This window comes from Chenopodium album, chromosome 1 (genome assembly GCF_948465745.1).
Source record: "Chenopodium album chromosome 1, dcCheAlbu1.1, whole genome shotgun sequence".
NCBI lineage: Eukaryota > Viridiplantae > Streptophyta > Magnoliopsida > Caryophyllales > Amaranthaceae > Chenopodium > Chenopodium album.
Genome location: NC_137834.1, coordinates 80,400,078 through 80,424,425, shown reverse-complemented (window position 1 = coordinate 80,424,425; position 24,348 = coordinate 80,400,078). Strand labels below are relative to the sequence as shown.

At 32.7% G+C, this 24,348-nt stretch overlaps 2 protein-coding genes and 1 long non-coding RNA gene across 3 annotated transcripts; all 3 read left to right on the top strand.

Annotated features, from left to right (window-relative positions):
• Nucleotides 1-3,025: 3,025 nt before the first annotated feature.
• On the top strand, nt 3,026-5,904 carry LOC145611093 (uncharacterized). Its single transcript, XR_014106333.1, has 4 exons — nt 3,026-3,615; nt 5,090-5,227; nt 5,308-5,487; nt 5,582-5,904. It is a non-coding gene; the product is annotated as an uncharacterized LOC145611093 (long non-coding RNA).
• Nucleotides 5,905-19,911: 14,007 nt separating this feature from the next.
• LOC145636412 (uncharacterized) lies at nt 19,912-20,997 on the top strand. Its single transcript, XM_081687975.1, has one exon. The coding sequence runs from the start codon at nt 19,912-19,914 to the stop codon at nt 20,995-20,997; it is 1,086 nt and encodes a 361-aa protein (XP_081544101.1).
• A 1,608-nt stretch (nt 20,998-22,605) lies between these two features.
• Nucleotides 22,606-23,976, top strand: LOC145636402 (uncharacterized). Its single transcript, XM_081687963.1, has 3 exons — nt 22,606-22,721; nt 22,783-22,929; nt 23,127-23,976. The coding sequence occupies exons 1-3, from the start codon at nt 22,606-22,608 to the stop codon at nt 23,974-23,976; spliced, it is 1,113 nt and encodes a 370-aa protein (XP_081544089.1).
• The last annotated feature ends 372 nt before the right edge of the window (nt 23,977-24,348 follow it).

The window sequence follows — 24,348 nt, the reverse complement described above, 5'->3', positions numbered from 1 at the left end:
TATAGAGCCATTCGTCTTCCCAGATATCAATGAGGTTTCCATCTCCAACTTCCCATGCTAAGCTTCTTTGAAAAAGATTCCACCCTTTCCCAACTCCTCTCCATATATATGAACCTTTGTGAAAAGGAGTGGGATTGGTTTTCCTATCTATGTATTTTTCTCTAAGAATCAAAGAAGCCCACCCCTTATTGTTATAAATAGCCCAACAAAGTCTAGCCAATGATATGGAATTAAGGTGTTCATGCTTGGTAAAACCTAGTCCCCCATAATCTTTTGGGAGACAAAGTTTCTCCCAAGCAATCCAAGAGATTTTCCTCGAGCTAGTTGCCTCCCCCCCCCCCCCCCAAAAAAAAAAAAAAAAAAAAAAAAAATCTTGAACAAATTGAATCAAGTTGTTTGCAAATGTATTGAGGAAAAAGAAGAGATTGCATGTAATATCTTGGGATGGCTTGTAAGGTAGACTGGATGAGAATGGCTCTTCCCGCCTTTGTCAAAGACTTTGCTTTCCACGAGGATAACTGGAATTTCCTTTTTGAGGGCTTTTTTGATGAGAGAGGGAAGCCTAAATACTTTCCTAGGTCTGAAGTGGAAGTTATGTTTAGCTCTTGTTCAAACTCATCAATCATAGCTCTCGGGGTATTTGGTGAGAAAAATATGGAGCTTTTCTGATTATTCATTCTTTGCCCTGAGATTTTGAAGAAATGATTAAGAGTGTCGGATAAGGAAGACCCTTCATTCTGTATTTTTGCAATAGATTTGGAAAGATTTCAACATAATCTATCCATTTAATTGCAATGCATTAGTTTGACCTAAATATATATAGCTAAAAAAGACTAATTATATATACATTTTTTTGATATTGTGTATTTATGCTAATAAATACTCCGTATTAAACAACATTTTACAAGATAACGTTTGTTTTTAATTCATCAATGTAATACGATAGTGGAAGTGAGAATAAAGAGTGAAAAAGGCATATTGTATTAATTATTATAAAACGGAGAAAGTACTTGTTTGTAAGAGCAGAAAAAAGAAATTTATGCAATTGAACGTATTTTGAGGTATATTATCATATTTCAATATTTTGTTTGCATGTTGGAAAACAAATAAAACCAAAAAAAAAGTACACATTTTGCAAATGACAACCTTTTAATTCTATTTTGCAATATACTTCCTCCGTTTTCTTTTACATGCAACACTTCCCTAAAAAGGAAATGTCACAATACTTAAAGGAAAGATATTTTAGGGAAAAACTATACTATTTCTCTTATTTAAAGCACAGGGCCCCACTAAATTACACTCCTAACAACCACTCATCCTATTTTTAAGTTTGTTATATCATGTAAACCCCACCTTTCTTAATTACCGCGCTAAAGAGTGTGTTGCATCTAAAAGAAAACGGAGGAAGTACAACTTAAAAGTAAACTCAACCTTTAAAACTACAACCAAGAACCGGATTTTGGATTCTAGTCATTTTAACAAAAATGTAAATATTGTATGAATAAGGATGTTATTATACACTGTAGTTTCTTGAAATCATATAATTTTCAATGTTATTTTGCAATAAACTGAATAAATACAAGTAATACAATTTGGTTAAAATAGTAAGATTAGACTTTCCATTTTGTTCTTGTTGCTCTCATGTAACATCCTAGAGATTTCCTTCTTTTGAAAACCTTGTTTTGCCCTTTAATAATTTCGAATAAGGAAATGAGTAAGACATTATCGCCACCGTGATAACGGTTAATGCATTTTATCAAAGACACACAGTGAAAGTCTTTTCAAAATAATTCAAAACAAAGTCAAAATCCAACAAAATAAATTCAAGGTCAAATCATGTCAAACAAAATCCAAAATAATTTAAATCAAAGTACAACAAAGTTAAACCTCCAACTTGGAACCATTGTAGGCCCTTTAAACCAACCAAATCTTCAAAAACGAGTATGTTAGTACCAACCGTCGAATAAATATTTATAAGTCATAAAATTCACATAAACGAGTACGTAGTTTAGAGAAACATGATTATCTCTTTGCTCAATCCCCAATAAAATATATGCAGCATGAGCTTCCCCCTGTTAATATGACATATTAATGTTATATGTTAATATGATGGCATTTTCGTTATTATTGAAGCATCTTGCATTATTTTATTGTTTTCTGGGTTTGTAGCTGACATGGCAGAAAACTTGCGACGTTAGACATCGTTAGTGCAAGGTTAACGCTGAATTTCAATTCCGTTTTGTCTTGAACTTGGGAATCACAAGATCTCGTCCTGGAGGAAGTTGGAGAACACGACCACCAAGCTCTCCCCCTTTCTTCTCTTCTCCATTTTTGTCAAAGCCTGAGAGAGTGACTTATGAATGTGATGACTGGAGTCCTCAACCCAGCTTGAGAGAGCGTGCTGGGTGTTCTGAAACTCAATTTATAATCACTTATCTAACTAACTATTTCAATTTAATGTACAATTTCAACTCAATTTGTTTCCATACCTGTTAGTGCAATTCAATTCATAATTACCAATTAAGTTTTGTTAATTACTACTCAATCTACTTAATTACACGGCAAAATAATTTCAATTCAATTCACAATTATTCATCTAATCCCTATTCATGCCCGAATCATGCCACAATTATGAAGCCTAATTGTAGGGAATAATTTCAACACTAGTAGAAAAATGTACATTTGCGTCGCCATATTTGCGTCACTCATTAGAAAGAACGACGCAAATGTTTAATTTTACCATCCTGAAAAGTTATTTGCGTCGCATATTTATCAAGAAGCGACGCAAATGACTGTTGTATTGCAGATTTTTATTATTTGCGTCGCTCTTATTTATTGAAGCGACGCAAATAATAATCTTATTTGCGTCACTCATTTATTGACAAGTGACGCAAATGAGTGACTGAATAAATTGCGTCACTCTTTTAATAAATGAGCGACGCATATGAAAAATGTACAACATTATGTTTTATGTTATTTGCGTCGCATTTTAATAATAAAGTGACGCAAATCTAGCTTTTGCATTTAGGTTATTTCAGAATTTTGACCTTAGCTTTTGCACGCCTACCTTTCACTAAACAAAGAGAAAAAACAAGTTGCTACTCCAGTGAATTTCTACAGCCAAAGCACCCACAAATTCGACCCTTAAATCCAACAAATTCGGCCAAAAAAACACTGATTCCTCAGCAAATTCAACATCCAAAATCGCAGTCAAGTTGAAGACCTATAATCGGCAGAAAATTGAGCAATTTTGAGCAAAAATTTGGACCAAAAACCCTAAGAAATCCGAACCCATAAACCCCAGAAAAATTGAGCATTTCTGACCAAAATTCCCCCATTTCGAGCAAAAAATCTACTCCAAACTATAGGAATTCGAACCCTAGAAACCCCAAAAAATTCAATTAAAAATCCTGGCCTCATATTCGAGCAATGACTGAAATTTTCGACTGGAAAATCGATTAATTTCGCCCCCAAAAAACCCGAGGAAGTTCTAGCAAATTACAGCAACAATAATTGAAGTTTGATTAGTGTAGCAGTTCGACCAGTGTTCGCCCCACTCATATTACTGCATTTAGGCTCGACATTGTTGAATGTGTGAAGTTTATTTCACCTAAGGTAAGATTTCTTGTATTTAGTGAAGTTGTCTTTTTTTTTTTCCGTCCAATTCGTAAATTGTGTTCTAGGGTTTTTTTATTTTTGATTTGTTTTTCTGTAATGCGAAAAAATTTCATGAAATTGAAGTCATAATTGCGATAGAACTCAAAATACTTTTGTTTGTAATAGGATTATTAGAATGCCTCTATAAAAATGGGTTTGAGGTTGCTGAGAATGGCACATTCATTTAGTTTATTTTTTTTAGGGAATGGCTCATTCATTTAGTTTAAAATGCAATTTATAATTTCTAAAAACGGTTTGCAGTTTTGTTCTCTGAAAATGTGTTGATTGATTTTTGTTAATTTTTGAAAATTGGTTGTATTACTAGGAATTCATACCAATACAATTTTAATCAAGTTAATTTATTTGCTGCAAATTCTTTATTTAATTGAAAATTTGTAGGAATTGGGAATTTGGCTTGGTAAATCAGGGGTAATTAACTAATTAGATTTAATAATTTCTGTTAATGGGATATCAATTTTTTTTTAATTTAAAAATTACATTTTCGATGCTGAATACTATTTTCAGATTTTAAAACTGAATTTATGCTAGTATGATGAGGAAATATTCAAGCTTTATTGTTTTTGGATGATTATATGATTCTTATGATTGATGTATGCTGTAATTTAACGAAGATATGGTTGGCTTGTAAATTATAATTGGGTGATGAAACTAATGGTAAATTCGTTGTTTTAAGCACGAATTATACTCCCTTCGTTCTCAAATTGTTGTTCCGGATTTTAAGAGTGGAAGTTAAAGCGTAATTTAAACTAGTAATGTTACTAATGTTTCATCAAAGTGTCTTCTTGAGTTCATAGGTTGAGCAATGATGAGCTTGGTTTGTGAAAGTAAAAGGTGAAAATGTGGCTTAGATTATAGTTTTTGGATTGACTTGTTTCTTGAGAGAGACATATACTTTGTTATGATCGAAGGATAGATTTAGGGTTTGATTGATTGATTGTTTGATGATCGAAGGATTTGTTTAGCTTTGTAGATAAAAAGATAACATGGACTATTGAAGTGTATGTAAATCCAAGTGGCCTTACTCATCTTGATTTAAAGTATTTGACATAAGTAGTTGAAGGCTCGAGTTGCATGTTTTTACCTTGAGAAATTCAGTTGGACCTTCCGACCTGAGTTTCGCCCAGAAATCGAGTTGAATGTTCAACCTTCAACCTTTAAAACCCAATTCCTCTAATTTTTTTTTTTGTTTCGGTCTTTCTTGTGCTTTTAATTGCTCCAATTATGAGTCATATTACAGAAAAAGATATCTATAATCACCAAACCTCCGTCATGGCACCCTTAGCTAGGAAAGTAAAGGTATGCATGCTTTCAATGCTTGCATTGGTCTATCTGTATCATAGTATCACTTGAGAGTTGCGACTATACACGTGTATTTGTGAGGCTGTTTCTAAATTTATGGCTATTTCATCAGGTTCTGCGAGATGGTTGGTGGAGTGAGGAGTATAGTTCACAGTTGGTCCCTGGGGATGTAATTAGTATTAATGCTGGAGACATCATTCTAGCTGATGCGCGTCTACTGGAAGGAGACGATGCTGTAATAATTGATGAGGTCAGTTGTAATGTTTGTGATTAATATATTTACTTCATGCATCTATTGTTGCTGAATATATGATTTCTTGTGCTTTGCAGTATGTTTTAACAGGAGTTTTGTCTCCAGTAACTAAGAAAGCAGGGGATGCAGTATACTCTGGCTGTATTTGTGAACAAGGAGCATGTGAAGCTGTGATCATTGCCACAGGTGCTCGAATCTTCTTTAGGAAAAATGTTTGCCTGGATTTTAGCATCAATGAAGTCAAATGTTGGGATAAGGTAAAAAGTTCTAGTGGATTTCAACACTAAAAATATATAGCTACTTGTTCTATCTTCTTAACCCTTTATTTTGCTTTTTTTCTTTCCTTTTTAGGTTTTGGTTGGCATTAGGAATGTATGCTTGTGCTTGGTTGCTGTTGGGGTGTTGGTGGAGATTGTTTTCATGTACCTTTTCCAGCACATAGCATTTTGGCGCGGAATTGACAATCTGCTTGTTCTCCTCATTGGTGGAATCCCCATTGCTCTTCACACTCATTATTGGAGATTACTAAAGATGTAAATTATTGGAAAGTTTGTTAATATAATGCCGTCATTCCCAATTTTATGGGTAGGCCAAATTACAAAGGATACTCTGCCGAAATTTACATTTGCATTATTCAATAATATTGCATTTTAATTTCAATTATATTAGCGTTAGCATATTACTTTATACCACTAGCAAGAAAAACAGGTACTACAAACATATACAAGCAATTATTATAATTAAAAAAAAAATTTACATCATTTGCGTCACTCATTAAACAAACAAGTGACGCAAATACAGCAATTGTATTGTTTACTCAGTCATTTGCGTCACTCCTATATAAACAAGTGACGCAAATAACAAATAAGAAATTTATCAGAAGAGTCATTTGCGTCGCTCTTTTATAGAGGAGTGACGCAAATAACAAAAAAGAAGTTTATCAGAAGAGTCATTTGCGTCGCTCCTTTATAAAGGAGTGACGCAAATAAGAGTCATTTGCGTCGCTCCTTTATAAAGGAGTGACGCAAATAACAAAAAAAAGTTTATCAGAAGAGTCATTTGCGTCACTCCTTTATAAAGGAGCGACGCAAATGACTCTTATTTGCGTCGCGCCTAGGAGCGACGCAAATGACTTAAAAGTCATTTGCGTCGCGAGCAGTTGCGTCGCTCATAGAAGCGACGCAAATACACTATAAATGAGCGACGCAAATGAGCCTTTTTCTACTAGTGCAAGCCTTTAAAATCCCACTAGCTTGAACCCCACTGTGATCATACACTAAAGTACGGTGGCGTCCAAAAGGGAAGAAGATAAAGCAAAAGAGTCGCCAACAAGTTTTTTTAGGAACTTGTAAACCGTTCACGAGGTGAAGGTTACACCCCTTAACGATCCAAGAGATCGTCAACTCCATAAGGTCATGAACCAAATAAGGGTTCGGGGATGATGGTACAAATCCAACCTAAAAGAGATTGAACCTGCCCTAATAATAAGCCTCTACTTTATTCTGCTCGTATTCATGTGCGCTTTCTGATTAACATACAATCAATAGGATTAACCCTAAACATGTTTAATCTATGTTGGTTGAATATTAATGCACAAACAAATCTATTATTGGCGATCACTTGAAATTATAATCACAATTAACCCTAAACAAGATTATTAATTATCTTATTAAGCGTGATTACAAGTACAAATTCCCTTTAAACATGCAATAAAGGTGATCAAGCAATAACAATATAAAATAATATGTATCAAGCAACATAATAAATAATCAACATCATGAATAATAATTATAAATAAAATAATCATCATCAAAATAATAATAACAATAATATTCACAATCATCATAAATATAACAATTATAATCATAATCATGTTCATGTTAATATTAAAGCATAATAAAAATAGCAAGATCCTAGGCATGATACTAACAAGATTAATAACAAACCCTAGCATGTCACTAAGCGATAAAAATCAAAGCTTTAACCCTAACATGATACTAACATGAATAAATATTAGGAAGAGAATAAAAGGCATCATAGCAATCATATTTAATATTAAAGTTACCCTAGACATGATACTAGGAATATCATAATAACAATGTAAACATGATTTCTACATCATAATATCAATAAATCAATTAAAGTACTTACTTGGATGCCTCGTACCTCTTTCTAATTACAAAATACACACGTTAGTAACTTCAAGGAAAATAATAATCAAAACAATTAAATTAAATAATTGAAATAGAGATTTGGGACCAAACCCTCAGAAATTAAACCTTTCACGTCTAGGGCGAAGGCAACTTCGAATATGGCTAGGTGTATCAAGATCTTGCGAATGCGGAATTTTGTATTAAAAAGCAAGAAAGAATATTTATTCTAAAGAATGAATGAAAATTGATGATTGAAAGAGATGAATGAATATTGATAATTGGTGAATGAAGAGAGTTTATTAAAACTTAAGAATAAAGAGAATTGGTGATTCTTGGTGAATAAAAACGGAGTTTTTAATACGATATTTATAGAGAAAATCATCCAAAAAAGATAATTTAACAAAAAAGAGTCTGAAGATAAAAAAACAACCTTGGCGCCAGCCCTGGCTAGTTGGCGCCAGGACCAGTGGCTAGCGCCTGGCGCCAATCCTGGTTCCAGGCGCCAAGGCCTGGGGTTGGACGCCAAAGCGGTTTTCAACGCGTTTTCGAAAATCTGATAAATTTACCGTACTGGAAGATAAAATAATATAATTCCCAACGAAAATGCTATTTGATCTTGATTAAAACTCTGAAGAATCCTAACTGAATTAGGAATGATAAGACCTTCTAGAATGTTCTATAAGACTAAAACCATTCCTAATTACATTAGGAATGATAAATTATATTAGGCCCTCCCCTAGATCATTAGGCCGTACTTAAAGCTCAAACCGGGCCCAGTTTAGTAAATTGGCCATAACTTCCTCAATATTCATCGGAATTGGGCTTATAATATATCGTTGGAAAGATCTTTGCAAGCCCCATCCAACTACACCACTATTGGACCCATATCATGGACCAACCAAACTGGATTGGCTGTTTTCTTTAAAATAAAGTTTTCAAAAACAGGGAGAAGAGAAAAGAAATAAAACTTTCCGCAACACTAGACCTTTCCACACTTTCGTTTCATTCGATTATGATTCGATGTGAAAGGCACTCATCACCGGGTTTGGTTTTGGGGAGACACAAATGGGTGTCTACACTAATCATGAAATTAACAAAACTTAATCAACGCAACCTATACGAAAGTTCATGGAGAATCACAATTATTCAACAAAACCAATCCAAATTAACAGTTACGACGAATTTCATACATCTACCTCATATGAACAAATTCAGGCGAAAAATCACACAAATCGAGTATAACCCTAGCTGTACATAGCTCCCAACACCTACCAGCGATACATTCAATTGGCCTGGTTATTCCAACCAGTACCGCCGCAAGTCACCCAATTCAAAAATTCATAATCATTCCCTTAGATCGCCTCCAATTGTTGGGTAATCGATTACGAAACTGGGATTGAAATTCAAAAATAAAAGACAAAACTGAAACGGTGTAACTGTCAACGACACGGGTCTCCAAATAACTAAGTCCATTGGAACTTTCTCAAACCCCGTACGAGTTAACGAACGTTAGTGCCCAATTACTCCCCTTTCTTATGTTGACGTTATTACCCTTACTAAAGGATTTGAAATGTTGTTTACACCCCCATATAAATGAAACTCGTTTATATGACATATTAACAAGGCTTTTCTCTATGCAGCATCACCTGAAATGCTTCACTTTAATTTATGATATCCCTACCACTCGCTATAATTGGGTCATCATATGGCCAAGGTAAAAACATGACTTAACACACAGTACGAAATCAACAAAATTCACTACAAAAATTTGGCCTTTTAGCAACAGGTGAAATCCGTTGCTAATTGCTAAAAATCTGTCGTTGGACATAGCTAGCTACGGATATATCGACGGAATCACTCCGTTGATAAAAACCTTGTCGCGAAAAAAACATTTTGAATCTAAAAAAGAGCTGCTATTTGAGTCTTGCTGTTAGTAGGAGTCGAACCCGTGACCTCAATGTCAAATAGTGAAACTCTTACCAACTATACCAAATATTATTTGTTTACATTTACGCACATAATTGATAATAAATGAAAGAAATATTAGAGACGGAATTTAAAATCTGTCTCTAGTTTAGTAACGGAATTTAAAATCAGTTTCTAATTTAGTGACGGATTTAAACATCTGTTTCTAGTTTAGAGAAGGATTGAAAATCCGTTTCTAGTTTAGAGATGAATTTAACTTACATAATTCGTCTCTAATGTAATATTTTACATAATTAGTTTTAAAAATTATCTAGAGACGGAATCAAAAATCCGTCGCTCATATTAGCAACGGAAAAAAAAATCCGTCTCTAAAAATCCGTTGCTAACTTAGTAACGGAAAAATAATCCGTCTCTAAATTTAGCAACGGAAAATAAATCCGTTGCTAAATTCAGCAACGGAAAAAAAATCCGTTGCTAATTTAGTAACGGAAAAAAATTCCGTTTCTAATTTAGAGACGGATTTTCAATTCCGTTGCTAATTTAGCGACGGAATTTTTAATTTCGTCTCTAATTTAGAAACGAATTTTTAAATTCCGTCTCTAAATTAATTTAAAGACGGATTTTTTGATTCCGTCTCTAATTTAGAAACGGATAAAATTCCGTCGCTAGAATTTCGTTTCTATATGGACATTTTTTTGTAGTGATTGAGTACATAAACATAAAGGAAATCACACTTAGCAATATAAAAAACTTACCAGAAAACTTTAAGTTTAACATACAAATCACAATCTACGACTAAACTAAATTATTTATTTATATTCAATGAATTACGCATCGAATGAGTTTTTCACTCAATTTTTTCATAACAGGGGACTAACATGGGAGCTAATCGTGCTAGTACCAATATAGGTCGCTTATAAGTGATGGATGTCCTATGCATAATATAAAAAGGAAATATAGCGTTTGTACCCTCAGGATAAGTTATGATAAAATATTAAGTCACACAATACCCCTCTAAGTTCACATTCAAGGTATATATATATATATATATATATATATATATATATATATATATATATATATATATATATATATATATATATATACACACACGTTCCAAGAGATTTGGTGCGTATCTTCTTTTGCTTTATGTGATTTACATTTTAACAATTGTGACGTCTCATACACAAATAATTCAATCAACTGAATATAATCGTTCAAGCAATCAATAATTCCAAATTATTCGTGTGATAAAAAATAAGTTAATGCTGAACTATTTTTAAAGTAACCTCGGTGTATAAAAGTACTCTCGATTATGGCATCTACAATGCTAATTTATCAAACACAAAAAAAAAAAAACATTTATATACAAACATAATTAAAAAAGACAACCTAGAATCATAAAGAATGATCGCAGAAAGAGAAAAAAAAAATGGCTGAGGAACAATTGGGTACATTGGTGAATGGTGATCAAAGGAAAGAAAAATACGGAGTATATAATTAAAAAATAGTACTAGACTATATACGAAAAAGAATGAAAATTGTAAATACAAAAAGGCAAGGATGGGTCGTGTGTTTAACTGGGCTTCAAGGCCCATGGGCCGAGCTTGATGTTTTAGTCCAGAATCCAACTTCATTTTGATGTATTAGAGCACTCTCATTCATGGGCAAAAAAGTGCCCATGAGGAGAATTTAATGGTAAAAATGCTAAAAATATTATCCCACTCATGAGCAAAAAAAAATATGCCCATGAGGAGATCATCAAATGCCCATAGGAATGGCAAAAATAAATTGCTACAGTACCTATGGGCCCATGAGTGTTTGTGAGAGAAAATATAGGAGAGATGGTGGTGTGGTTTTTTTTTTTTTTGTTTAGGCCATGAGTGTGGGAAGAGTTTTTAAATAAAATGCCCATAAGAAAAAATGAAAAAAGAGGAGTGAGAAAGTGAGTAGAGAGAGAGTGGCATTTTTATTTTTTGCCCATGAGTGAGAGTGGTCTCAGATACATTTCTGTATTGCTTTCGTAGACTTTTCTTTATGTTTTCAAGGCTTTAATTAGCCGCAATTATTGTGCTACTATCAATCAAGTGTTCACTAGAGATTTTTTGTAAAATCAATTAAGCTCTGATTGAATGAAATCTAAAGGTCTTCTACCCGATGTTGTTTTGCTTTTATGTTTGTGAACGTTTTGACTTGATCGGCCTTCACAAGCCTCAATCATCCACACTCCGTGGCCGATAGACGTGAGCATCTTTTGAGATATTGTTGTCCGCTTGTGTTGCTTTGTGCTCACAAGTCTCCTTTTCGCACAACGCTTGCATCTTTGCTGCCAAAAGGCAGGAGCGTGTCACACGATCCGATGTCAAAATACTTAGACTATGATACACATGTTGGGCTCAAGTGGGCCTAAAAATGAGCGTAGGGTCTAGCTCGACTCATATCACCAAAACTAGGCCGAGGCCCAATACACAATCCAATATTGTACTAACCGTACGGGGCTTGGCTAGTATTAAAGTGTGGCGGTCTAAGTTTGACAACCATATTTAGTGTTTGATCAAGTTAGGACATTGAATTTGAAACGAAAAACGTATGGGGATGTAAGTATTTCTATCTTACACTGTTGTATGTTAACCAATGAGGTAATGACAAAAGGGATTGATAGAGTATAAAACATATTCCTTGACCTTAACCATCAGCTTAAGCTTTTGGTTGAGATGGTCATCTAACATGGTATCGGAGCCAGTGTGACACAAAAGTCACGGGTTTACTTGTATGTTCTAAATTTTAAATCTGATGTTCTAAACTTTTCCTTAGGTGTTCTAAATTAAATCAAATATTCTAATTTAGTATTCACATGTTCTAAACCATAAATTAGTTAAGTTTAATATCATAAATTTTAAATAACTTGTTCCAAATATTTAACTTATATGTTCTAAATTTTAAAATGTGTGTTCTAAGATTTTTAATTATATGTTCCAGATTTTAAAGCGTATGTTCTATATTTTTACTCGTATGCTCTAAATTTTTTACTCACACTTTCTATATTCTATATTTGTTTGTTCTAAATTTTTATTCACATGTTCATAATCTTAAATCAAATGTTCTAAATTTTACTCATATGTTTAAAATTTCATAAAGCAGATTTTATAAATTTTTAATCACTTGTTCTAATTCTTAAATCAAATGTTCTAAACATATTACTCACTTAGATGTTCTAAATTATTACTCAGATGTTCTAAATTTTAATTTCAGACGCATGTTCTAAATTTTTTCTCGTATGTTCTAAATTTTTACTCACATGTTCTAAATTTAAAATCAGTTCTCATATAAGTATGAATTCTCATATATGAACCTATTCTCACCGGATCTCTCCCCTATATATATATATATATATATATATATATATATATATATATATATATATATATATATATATATATATATATATATATATTTCCCTTTTCTTTTGTCACGGATATATTACAATAATAATATGATTAATAACATGATTGACTAGTTTTTCCAAGCAAGGAGATTAACTTCGACAAGCTCCTCCAGTTACACATACAGTCACACACTGTATAACAAGTTACCAACTCATAGATTACTTGTTAACAATTTTACTACTATAAATCAATTGTTTTTTGTAAGAATAAAAGTTTAAGTGATACGAAGTAACTATTAACGCAACATTTTCATAGAATATACGTAGTATGTATATAGTAATTGGTTTTGTAATACGGAGCCTACATAGTTTTGTTAGATTGCAACGTTTCAATAACAAGACTAGCGTAGGATCATGCGTGGTTCTTGGGCGTGCGGATCCTGTAATTTATGACCATCATGTCAATTGTCAGAGCCACAAACGTGCATCAGCTACCTGAAGATTGCCCTACCATTTATTTTTTTAAATTTAAAAGAAAATTATAAATAAATTAATGTAATTGTCCAATCAGCTTTTTACTTTTCGTAAATTAATCAACAATTATAAATGACATGCTAATTAGACAATTAAGCTGATTTATCAACAAACTTGTTACGGAATACTTGATAAACATATAAGAAAATAAACTTATAATTATTGTACTTCGGATAATCTTAATTTCTACTTGTATCTTTTATACCCTTTTGTAATCTATGTTGCTCTAGCTATGGAATTATGAATTTACCATGAATTTATAACTCTATTCACTTCATCTTTATACAATAAGACTAATTTATTTCAATAAGATTATATAACACCTTATATAACAATATACTTCGTATAAAATAAGAGTTGATAAATTAAAACGAGGTAAAATTAGATAAGTTTAGGACTTATAAATACTCCGTAAAATAATGCGGAGAACTTTATATAAGACAAATGAAATTAAGGGGAAGAGAACATAACAATATAACATGTACCTAACTCGTGGGTCTCAATACGATCCTATACCATGATTGATTTGATGACAAAAGCTTCATTAGTGCAATGTGATCCATCTTTTCTTGATTCATCAACTAATTAATTAATGAATAATAAATTTAACATTATAGTTCGTCAATGTAGTAGTTTCATTATCTAACTCTATTATTAATTGATGAAAGTACTCCGTTTATTGCATCACTAGCTAGGAGATGATTTTCTTTTGCAAAGTATTCATATTATGTTGTTAAGAAATTGAAAATTAATTATACATTTTGTTGATAGGTAAGAAGAAAATATCTTAGAAGACCCTCCTCTTGAATGCTACACGCTTACACCTAGCAAATTATTAATTTATTAGTACAAATCCAGATAATTATCATAACTAATAACTACCCTTATAGCTTGTGTAGTTACGTTTTGCCAAACGGAGCCATTAACTATCAAATCTATAACTCTATGCTTCCCTAGACCCTATATAAATGTGGTGAATCTTCCATTAAAGTGTTTTAGCTTAATTAATAAGTTGAAAACAAATTTGGTATAAAAAGAGATTTAACCCTGTAGTTAAGGTTCTTGGGCCACTTTGGCTTTTAAGAATTCAACTTAAAATAGTATTTGTAAAACATTACTCCGTAATAAATTTGCGTGTCAATAAATATCTCGATATGCGTGATATAACATGGTATAAGATCAAGATGTTTGTGATTTTTTAATTTTATTTTATATTTGTTGTTGCCAATTTTAACTTCAAATTTGATCCTAAAGGGTAAAAATGATTTTAAAACATTAAACGAGCCATTTTCTCGACCTGAATATAATGACACGGAAATCAAGATATTTCTCAGCACATTATAATTTTCTTTTATCGATATCGATAAAGAAAATGACCCTAATCATAACTCAACCAATCCTCAATCACAATTTTTTTAGCTTAGTACTCCGTATTTGCAAACCACACACTTAAAAGGCTTTGTGTCAAAACTTTGTTTGCATAATATACGGAGAAGTACGTATTAGAGGTGTCAATTCGGATAATCGGATGGTGTTTGGGTCGGGTCTATTCGGGTCGGGTATGTTCAGATCGAATATATTCGGGTCAAAATTATTCTCTTAACTCGGATCAGGGCAGGTCAAATTCGGGTCGGATCAAATTCGGGTTATGGTCAATCAATTCCAGGTCGGATATGGGTCGGGTCAACTCCAGTTCGGTTCACTTTCGGTTCGGGTTCAAAACGGGTTTAATAGGGTTATTTCGAGTCGGATGGATTTGGGTCGGGTTGATTTCGATTCGGTCACGTTTGGTTTGATTAAGATAAGGTTTGATCCGTACCGTTGATTCATTATTATTTAATTTTAATTGAATTCCTTTTTGTGTTTGGCTGGATTTTGCTTGAGTTGACCAAATTCATATCCAAATAAGGTTATTTTTAAACTAGAGTTATTATTGAGTTTTTACCTTATTATTGGGTTAATATCAAGTCGTATAATATATTTTTATCGTTTGATTATTAATTACGAATTACGTAATTTAAGTTTTCTCATTTGATCAAGTTATGTGTAATTTTTATCTTTGAGGCAAATTGAAATTGAATAACTATCGATGACTAATCATACCTATATAAGTGAAACGATAAATAATGAGCTAGTGATATATTGACAAATGATAGTTACATATGGTGGTATATAGTATACAAATAAGAATGTCATCTTTGTAAAGTTATTATAAATCTTCAATTGTACAATCTTCAATGTCATCTTTTAGATGAGACGAATATAAAGCTTAGAAAGTATGTTTATATAATTGGTATGTACATGAAGTAAACTTGTTACACCGGATTATTTTTTTGTAGTAAATAAGTTAACTTATTTATAATTAGTAAATATAGTAGTATAAGAACTGGAATAAAAAAAAGTCAATAATTAATTGTGGTCATGTTAAATTTGGATCGGGTAAAAATCAAATCGAGTTAAAATCGGGTCGGGTTGATATCAGTAACAGATCGGATTAGATCGGTTATTTTTCGGGTTAATTTTGGATCAGGTTGAGCTCGGGTTGGGTAAAATCGGTTCGATTTAAGTTCAGGTCAGATCAAATTGGATTTGGATTGTGTTTAGTTCGGATCAAATTGGAGCTTGATTAAGTTCAAATCGGGTCAGGTTCGGATTCAGGTCGAGTTCGATTCGGTTGCAGATCGGATTTGGATCTTAATTTTTTCGGATTAAATTGGATCGGTTACAATTCAAAACGGATAATTTTTTTCGAATCGGTTCAATTTTGACACCTCTAGTACGTACTTACGTAGCCTATCTATGTGGGCAACAACGATGAGGTGCTGTCTCTTTCTCATAAATAGACAAGACATATGTCACTTCAATTTAACTTTCAACCCACACGCAAAATGTTGCTTGGAATGCTTGCTATGCTATGCTGCTCAATTGCTCATGCAAAGCAATTCATGCATTTTGTGGCCTTGTGGGATAAGTGATGCTATTAAAGTATATGCTATTTTACTAAATACTACTGAGCACTTTAAAACTACACCAAATGTCACCGGATTTTTCACAATTTACCAAATGTCACCCGGTTTTTTAAAAATTCACTGAGTGCTATTAATGACTAACGGCCGTTAACTTCGTTAGTCATTAGGTTTAATCATGATATGATTGGATCATTTATCTTAATTCAAAAAAAAAAAAAAATTTAAAAAAACCCCAAATTTTCCCAGCCACCTACCCACTACCGCCAAACCTTAGCCCCTCCACTTATCTCGCCGGAAAACGGTCAGCAACCCCTTTAACCACCAACAATCGGCCGACCGGTCCTTTAGCACCCGGTGAATCTTCAATTATGGGGTAGGGTTTGGCGGTGGTGGGTAGGTGGCTGGGAAAATTTTGGGTTTTTTTTTGTTTTTTTTTTCTTTTTAATTTTTACAAAATTAAGATAAATGAACCAATCATATCATGACATAACTGAGTTAACGGCTATTAGTCAGTAATAACAATCGGTGAATTTAATAAAAACTGGATGGCATTTGGTAAAATTTGAAAATCTTGATGGCATTTGATGAATTATTAAAGTGCTTAGTGACATTTGGTGAAATAGCGGTAAATTATACACTGTTGTCATGTATATTGTGCACTCTCACCGGGATAAATAAATTTGTATTTCTATGATATTATCCCAATCATCATTACCTAACATCTTTCTTTAGGCAATTATTGTTCTTATGACTAATATACATATATATCAGTATTTTGCTTCAGTAGTATATAGCGATACACGTTATATATTGTAGAATTTTGAAAATAGTATAGTGCACCCGGGTGCATGGTGCACCCGGAAAGAACATTAAACATATTTTAAAGAACATGGAAAAAAAAAGAACATGCTAGTATTTGAAAAAGAACATACATGTGTTTGACAAAAGAACATGTTTGTGTTTGACAAGAACGTGACATTACAAATACATAAAGTCTGTACAAAAAGAACATGTTATTTTTCATGGTTACTTGGGTGGTTGAACGTGTTTGAAAAAGAACATTATATTTGACAAAAAAGAACATGTTCGTGTTTGACAAAGATATAGGTGATCATTGGACGGATCGGGGCAAGGTTAAAAAATCAGCTCACTTCTCGAGTCGGACCAAGTTTTGGGCTGAAGTTTTTGTGCCCAAACCTGCCCAAAATGGTCCGGCCATGCGGGCTTTTCGGGTTGAGTTAAAAAAATCAACTAAAATAATGCATAAAAACGCAATCCCAAACTCGCCCAAAAATTTAAATTTACGGGCTGGGTCCGACCCGATTTGGGGGCAAAAAAATTCTGCCCAAAATCCGTCCAAAATCAAGTCGGGTCAGTCTAACTTTGATCACCTCTAGCCAAAGAATATAAAGGCTTTAAAAAAAGAACATGATAATACAATAAAGAACATGTTCTTTTTTCTAGTTACTCGGGTAATTTTTTTTTTTTAAATGTACATACATTAAAGAACATTTTGTATAATATAAAGAACATATATTTCAAACTCAAAGAACATAATAATCAAATTTAAAGAACATATATTATGTTCATGTTCTTTATAAATATCTATAATGTTCTTTTTTTCGCCCATGTTCTTTTAAATATACCTAATGTTCTTTCCGGGTGTACTATGCGCATGGTGCACCCGGGTACACCAACCATACATTAGTAGAATTTTCGTAGTAAAATCTTCTCGTATGGTCAGCATAAGTGAGAGCACAAGGAAATTCAAGTATATCGAGTTTTCTAGATAGAGAACGTGATATTTTGAGAGAATTTTATAGAATGTACAAAGCTAATTGCATTACTGATTAATAGAGGATTGTACCTAGGGTATACTTATACGGATTAATATCGTTTGTACACATTATTTATTCTACCCAATAAAAGTGATATTATTACTTATCAGGGATGTTAATGGGGCAAGTGACAGAATGTACACATTATTTATTGGTCTCTCTCATTTACAGTGTTATAGAAGATGGAGGGCAAAGAGTGCCATTGCACGGGCCTCAATTTGATATTTTTTTAAAAAAAATTCTAGTATTTAAATAATACTATATCTCTAATTATCATACTATATTTAATACCAGTACTATAAACATTATGATTTTTAGCTATTATGAATGATTTGTTGAAGGTTGAATTGATTTTTAGGGATTCTTGAAGAAATGAATGGATGGTACATTATTGGTTGATTTTAAATTTTAGAGCTTCAATTTGCAAAAGAAATAATATCATGTTAAATTTTATGTAGTACAACTTTAATTATTAGGGGCTCAATTTGTGTAAATAGCATAAAGCCTCTAAGATGTTTAAGACAGTCCTGATCATCTTCACCTCAAATTTTCATTCTCATCTCTACTGATCTACCCTATTTATGATATAGGTAAACAACTTATTCCACCCCATCCCCTCTCCCACCCTCACCCTCACCCTCACCCTCACTAAGTACAAAACAAAACTTATTCTTGTACCACTACACCACCCATTTACCCGCCCCTCTCGTACCACTACACCACCCATATCTACCTTATCCGCCCTAATAAAATTCACCTCACGTGTCAAGTTTAATCTAATTTCAACACATATAATAAGAACTACATAAAAATTAAAAACATAATACATAGATAGATTTGTATTTCAATGACTTATACTCCGTATCATTTATTAAATTTTGATAAATAAAGATAAATATGTAAAGTTAATAGATTTTAATTAATGGATTGATCTCACATAAAATTCTCCACCCGCCCTATCATCCATGATAGATAGATATGAATATGATTTTTATATCTACCTCCACCCCATTGATCACCCACCTAGTCTTCACCATCCCTACCTTAATGGGGTAAATGCGAAGCGGGTTTGTATTAAAATCCGACCCGCTAACATTACTATTACTATACACAAACTATATAGTTAATAGTTACGACTAATTAGTTTTCTTAGTTTACAAAATATGGAATATTACTGTGTATACTCGTAATTTTCTTAAGTAGTTTGTTGCATAATTATGTTAATGATCTTACTTGATAGTGTTTTTCTTTTACACTCTTATTTATAAATAGTAATCAAACACTATCATAATCTTCTTACTTAAACCACATAATAATAATAAGTAGGAAGAATTTCATGAAAAAAAGGAATTCGTTAATACATTAATTTCGAGCTTATCAAGTTTGGCTAAAGTAACGTTTGTAACTTAACTTTTGTATACATCCGATGTACAATAATTGGGGGTCACTTTTACAATTTTTGGGTAACTTTTATCAATATAAAATAAATACGTTATAACTTATTTACGCCCGGGTAACTTTTATTCATAAAATGGTAAATTTGGTTAATTTTAGGGTAACTTTATTGGATTTACATATTTTATTCTATATATCCAATTTATTTAAAAGTTTGTTTTTTAAAAAAATTACAATATAACTAAAATAAATGAAGTTCGACAAAATTAAGTTTAAGAACACCACTTTCACTGTTTTACTCTAATATCCCTTTCATATTTTCCTTTCCACTTTAAAAGTTAAAACCCCAAATTCTCTGTCTTTTTGCTTTTCCTCTTTTTGATCATAAAATCTCAACAACCCATTTCAAAATCTTGTCTTAATACTCCAATTTGCAGCAGTTTCACAACCCAAAATAGTAAATTTTTCCATCATACAAACCATGAAAGACAGGGGAAAAAGAGAGCTAGAACCATATAATAACAATGGAGATTGCTTTGATGAAAAATTCCCAGATTTTCCCTGCAAAAAACACCCAACTTCATCATCTTCTTCTGGTGGAATTTGTGCTTATTGTCTTACTGATAGACTAGTTCAGTTAGTCTGCCAACAATGTGGGGAACAAAAGATGACTTCTTGTTCTTGTTCTGATATAATCTCAACTTCAAACTCAAGTTCTTCTGATGTTGGAAGAATCTCATTCTTGCTTGAGAATGAGAAGAAGGGTGGTCCTGAGATTTCGGGTTCGAAACCGAAACACGAGCAAAGGTCATCACAATTCAGCAATGTATACACTGATGAATTCGCCCATCTGAAAAGATGCAGCAGCATTGCTCTGAATGACAGTAAGAGATCAGAAACAGCAGGAAAGTTCTGGAAGATTAAGAGGTTGTTTAGGAAGAAAAGAGACAAGATTAATCAGATTAAGATTAATGAGGAGACTTATGAGTGTAATGGGGTTTCAAGATCAAGATCACTTAGCAGTTTTAGAGGGTTTTATGATACTGATGAAATTGGAGGGTTTCCTGTTTCTTATTCTGCTGCAAGAGCTTCTAATGTAAGTACTGGAAATTTCATGTTAGATTCTGCTAAAAGAAGCTGTTTTAGTGAATCTGAAGCAAGAATTAGCAACTTTGATTATTGTGATTCTTCAAATTTGGTTGGTCCAAACAAGAATAGTAATATATTTTCATTAAAGGAGACTGAATTTGTGAGTTCTGATGATCCTGCATTTATAGATTTGAAACTGAATGATAACAGTAGTATGTCATCAGATCCTTCAAAGGTGCCTGATCTTGCTGCTATGAGGCGAAACGGGCTCGGGTTATCGATGAAGGAGTTTGGGTTTCGAGGGGTGGATGTTTTGGGGCATGAGATGTTCAACAATGGAGGGGGATCATGTAGGATTAGTGGTAGTGTTAGGGAAAGGGAATTGAAGAAATGCAGAAAGAATAACAAGGTTTGGAAATGGTTTTTCAGGCCTCAAAATAGTTCTGCTAAATTTGATGATCATGATTTTAAGTCTTGAATAAATATTGTTCTTTATGTAAATCATTTATTTATTTCCTAGTTTCTATATTTCCATCAACAATCAAATGGGGTTTGTTTTGTGTCATTAATTCCCCTGTTTCATCTTGTGAATGCATTTTTGTTCTTTGCAAGAATTTCATTAACTTTTTTCATATTTTGATTACTACATAGTTAGGTTGCATTACTTAGTCCAAGACTTGATCAAATTTTAGATACAAACATATGTCTATATTTTTTGTTGTAAAGAGAGCTATGTAAACGAAATTAGAATTCAAGCACTGTCCTAAAGACTTTAATCAACTAAGATAGTTGGCATCCACACATATGAGATATTTCAATTTTGCTTAGCATTATTATACTATGTATCATTTGTGAATGTGTAAATGCTATTCATGGTAACAGTAAAGTCTTCATGTTGATACTCGATCAAGACCTGAGATCAAATTAGGTCTTGATAGAAGTTAATAGTAAGTGGTCAATATAGCCTTCGAAATCATATTTTTGACTTTTGCCAATCTTTATATGATTTGGAGGGTGTAAAAGTAAGTAAAAAATTCGGTGAGAACAAAAAAAGGTGTGGTTGGCATACACATAGATGCTGGACAGCATTATAGTATAAGCTCTTAAATTATGACTTAAAGAGTTATGATTATCAGAAAAACACAATTATGAAAAAAAAAAAATAAAGTGTGTGTCTGAAGATTTGCTTAGGTAAAAGCATGTCAGAGAAGAAAAGCTCTTGCGGCTTAAGGTCTAAGGAAGAAGTTGTCTTTCTGTAATATGTCTAAGACTGGTCTTATGCTGTCTGTTGTACCACTGACAATGTAATTGGTTTTACAAAATTGAAGACAGAAAGACATGTATTATGTTGGTTGAATTTTCTTGCTGTTACTATCATTAATAGTAATCATGCATGCATCTAGTGAGTTTCTTTTATATGCTTTTTGCTAAGGTAGTCATACAATAGACCCAAGTCATTTCAAACAAGTGAAATAACGTAAATGTCGGGTTTATTCGAAAACTGACAATTTATATATGATTTGGGTGACTAAACCTGTTTTATAAACCTTCTACGAAGTATTTGAGAAGATGGAGATGTATACTTCATATATCATATCTGTATTTTAATTGAATTTGAGCTTTTTTTTTTTAATCAAAAGGGGTACCATTCTACCTTAAATATTATATTTTATGTAGTTTTCATATTATACTTTTCAGCTAACAAATAAGATTTCAGACATCAAAAAGTCAATGTATACAAACTTTTTATTTTTCCTACTGTATTAAACTATTACATCAGTACATGTAAGCAAGTTAAACTGACTTATTATTATCATAATACATTCAAACCTCAACCCTCTAACAACTGAATGTAGAACTAGTAATAAATATTCTAGCATGAAAAAGATACAAATAAATATATGTCAATGAACTAGTGGCTTGTTAATTTGTTATTATATGTTTAGACAACTTTGAGTTCATTCTCAATAATACATGATCAACCACAAATATATTGCACTAACAATTGTTTCACATAATCTGTATTAACATCAGAAAAACAGAAAAATCGACGAATACAAGACTAATCAGATTGAGTTTAGTTGAAATGTATGTTACAAGACCGCTTTCCCTATACAAGAGTCATCCTGAGTTACTGTCTATACCACCAGTAGAAGGACCAGGTTCTGGTTATTTAGTACTTCAGAATGATGAAGACATTGAGTATGTCCACTCAATTTCCGGTCCTAAGGCGTTACTTAAGGACTTGCCTTCCTCAAAACAGGATCCTTACAGTATGTTACACTTATTCATCCGGCGGACCAAGTGGTGATCATACTGAGAAGCATAAGGCCTTATTCATACCTATCATCAATCAACCCTTGTCTTCGAATTGCTACTATGTGATGATGGCAGATAGCAACTGCAAAGGGTAAGTTAACAAAGTTTTCATCACATTGCAATTTTGCATTTAAATGACATTTGCTAAGTTCCATTCTATATTTGAATTTCACCAAATTGTCAATTTTAGATTTAAGTCAAATGAGAAGAGTGATCTAAGTGAGAAACCTGCACAAGTTATATATATATTACCGACTTCAAATAAGTTATTTTTTCTGAAATGTATAGATTGGCATGCAAAAGTTCAAAAGAGGAAGATACAGAAACTTGCTGTTTGTTCTGCAGTAGCATAACAGATAAAGAACCAGAAGAACTCAATCCCCACAACATTTATCAACTATTTGAAATCTTCAAAACAAGGACTGGCCGCTTTTCTGCAAGGTCTGTTCATCCTGAGGGTATTCCTCCAAAGTTCCTGAGGGAACAAGGATGGAGGATCAACCACTTGAAAACCAAGATTATGATAGGTGAGGCAGATGGCCTTAATTCAGTACTCCGATCTCAGCTTCCAGATTTTTATTTCCCTTTATCTACCGAGCATTCAAAGTCAGTGACAGTTGGAAAATGGTATTGTCCTTTCATGTTTGTTGTGGAGGGGTCACTAAAAGAACAAATGGAAAGGTCGACGTTTTATGAAATAACACTAGAACAGGAATGGGAGAGGATATATTCATGTAAAAGAGTTGAAGTAGGAGGCGATAATTCAGTGTCTGTAAGTGTTGTACTGCCTACTGAACTTGTCAAAATATCTTGGATGGATGCTGTTTCTGAAAGAGATGAGGCTCACAACATAATGTGGTATTGGGTTATTAGTGAAATGGGATTGCAATCGAGGATAGGACTAAGTTTGGTGGTCATTGAAAGAATGAAGTGGGAGCAAGAACGAGTAGGGTGGGTTGATGGGAACGAAAAGCAAGTGATGGTTGCTAGAATTGAGACATATACCGGAAGTGATATGTGGAAAATGTTTGGTTGTTATGTGCTTGTTGAACGATTCGTGCTAAAAAGACTAGATGGGAGCTTAGTGTTAACCTGTGAGTTCAAACATACTCATAAGATCAGATGCAAATGGGAATGAACGAATATCCAAATTTACAATGACTAATGCTTCAGTTTTTTAACCAGATCAATTAGCATGTCATTCTTCCTTGATTTGGTATGCTGTAAAATAAAAAACTGATGAGCCTTTGATATATTATAACAAGTAATAATTAACATTTGCTACGTATTGTCATTCTATGAAACGTTTCAAGTTGTTGTGCAGCAACAAAAATCGATGTCTTTAGAAACAAACACACACGACGTGATTTTACAAAAGTTATATTAGACAAAGTCTATGTGCCATTTCCTTCTTCATCAATCAGGAAAATTAAAAATTCAATAATTATTATAATGACAAGTAATTAACAATATTCTACTTGTATTATTATAGCCATAAAGTTGTGAAAGT

Excerpts from the sequence above, each read along its gene's own strand:
- LOC145636412 (XM_081687975.1), top strand. The coding sequence starts at position 19,912 with ATGAAAGACAGGGGAAAAAGAGAGCTAGAACCATATAATAACAATGGA.
- LOC145636402 (XM_081687963.1), top strand. The coding sequence starts at position 22,606 with ATGTATGTTACAAGACCGCTTTCCCTATACAAGAGTCATCCTGAGTTA. Across the intron at positions 22,722-22,782 it reads CAGAATGATGAAGACATTGA|GATCCTTACAGTATGTTACA; the intron begins GTATGTCCACTC and ends TCCTCAAAACAG. Across the intron at positions 22,930-23,126 it reads GCAGATAGCAACTGCAAAGG|ATTGGCATGCAAAAGTTCAA; the intron begins GTAAGTTAACAA and ends TGAAATGTATAG.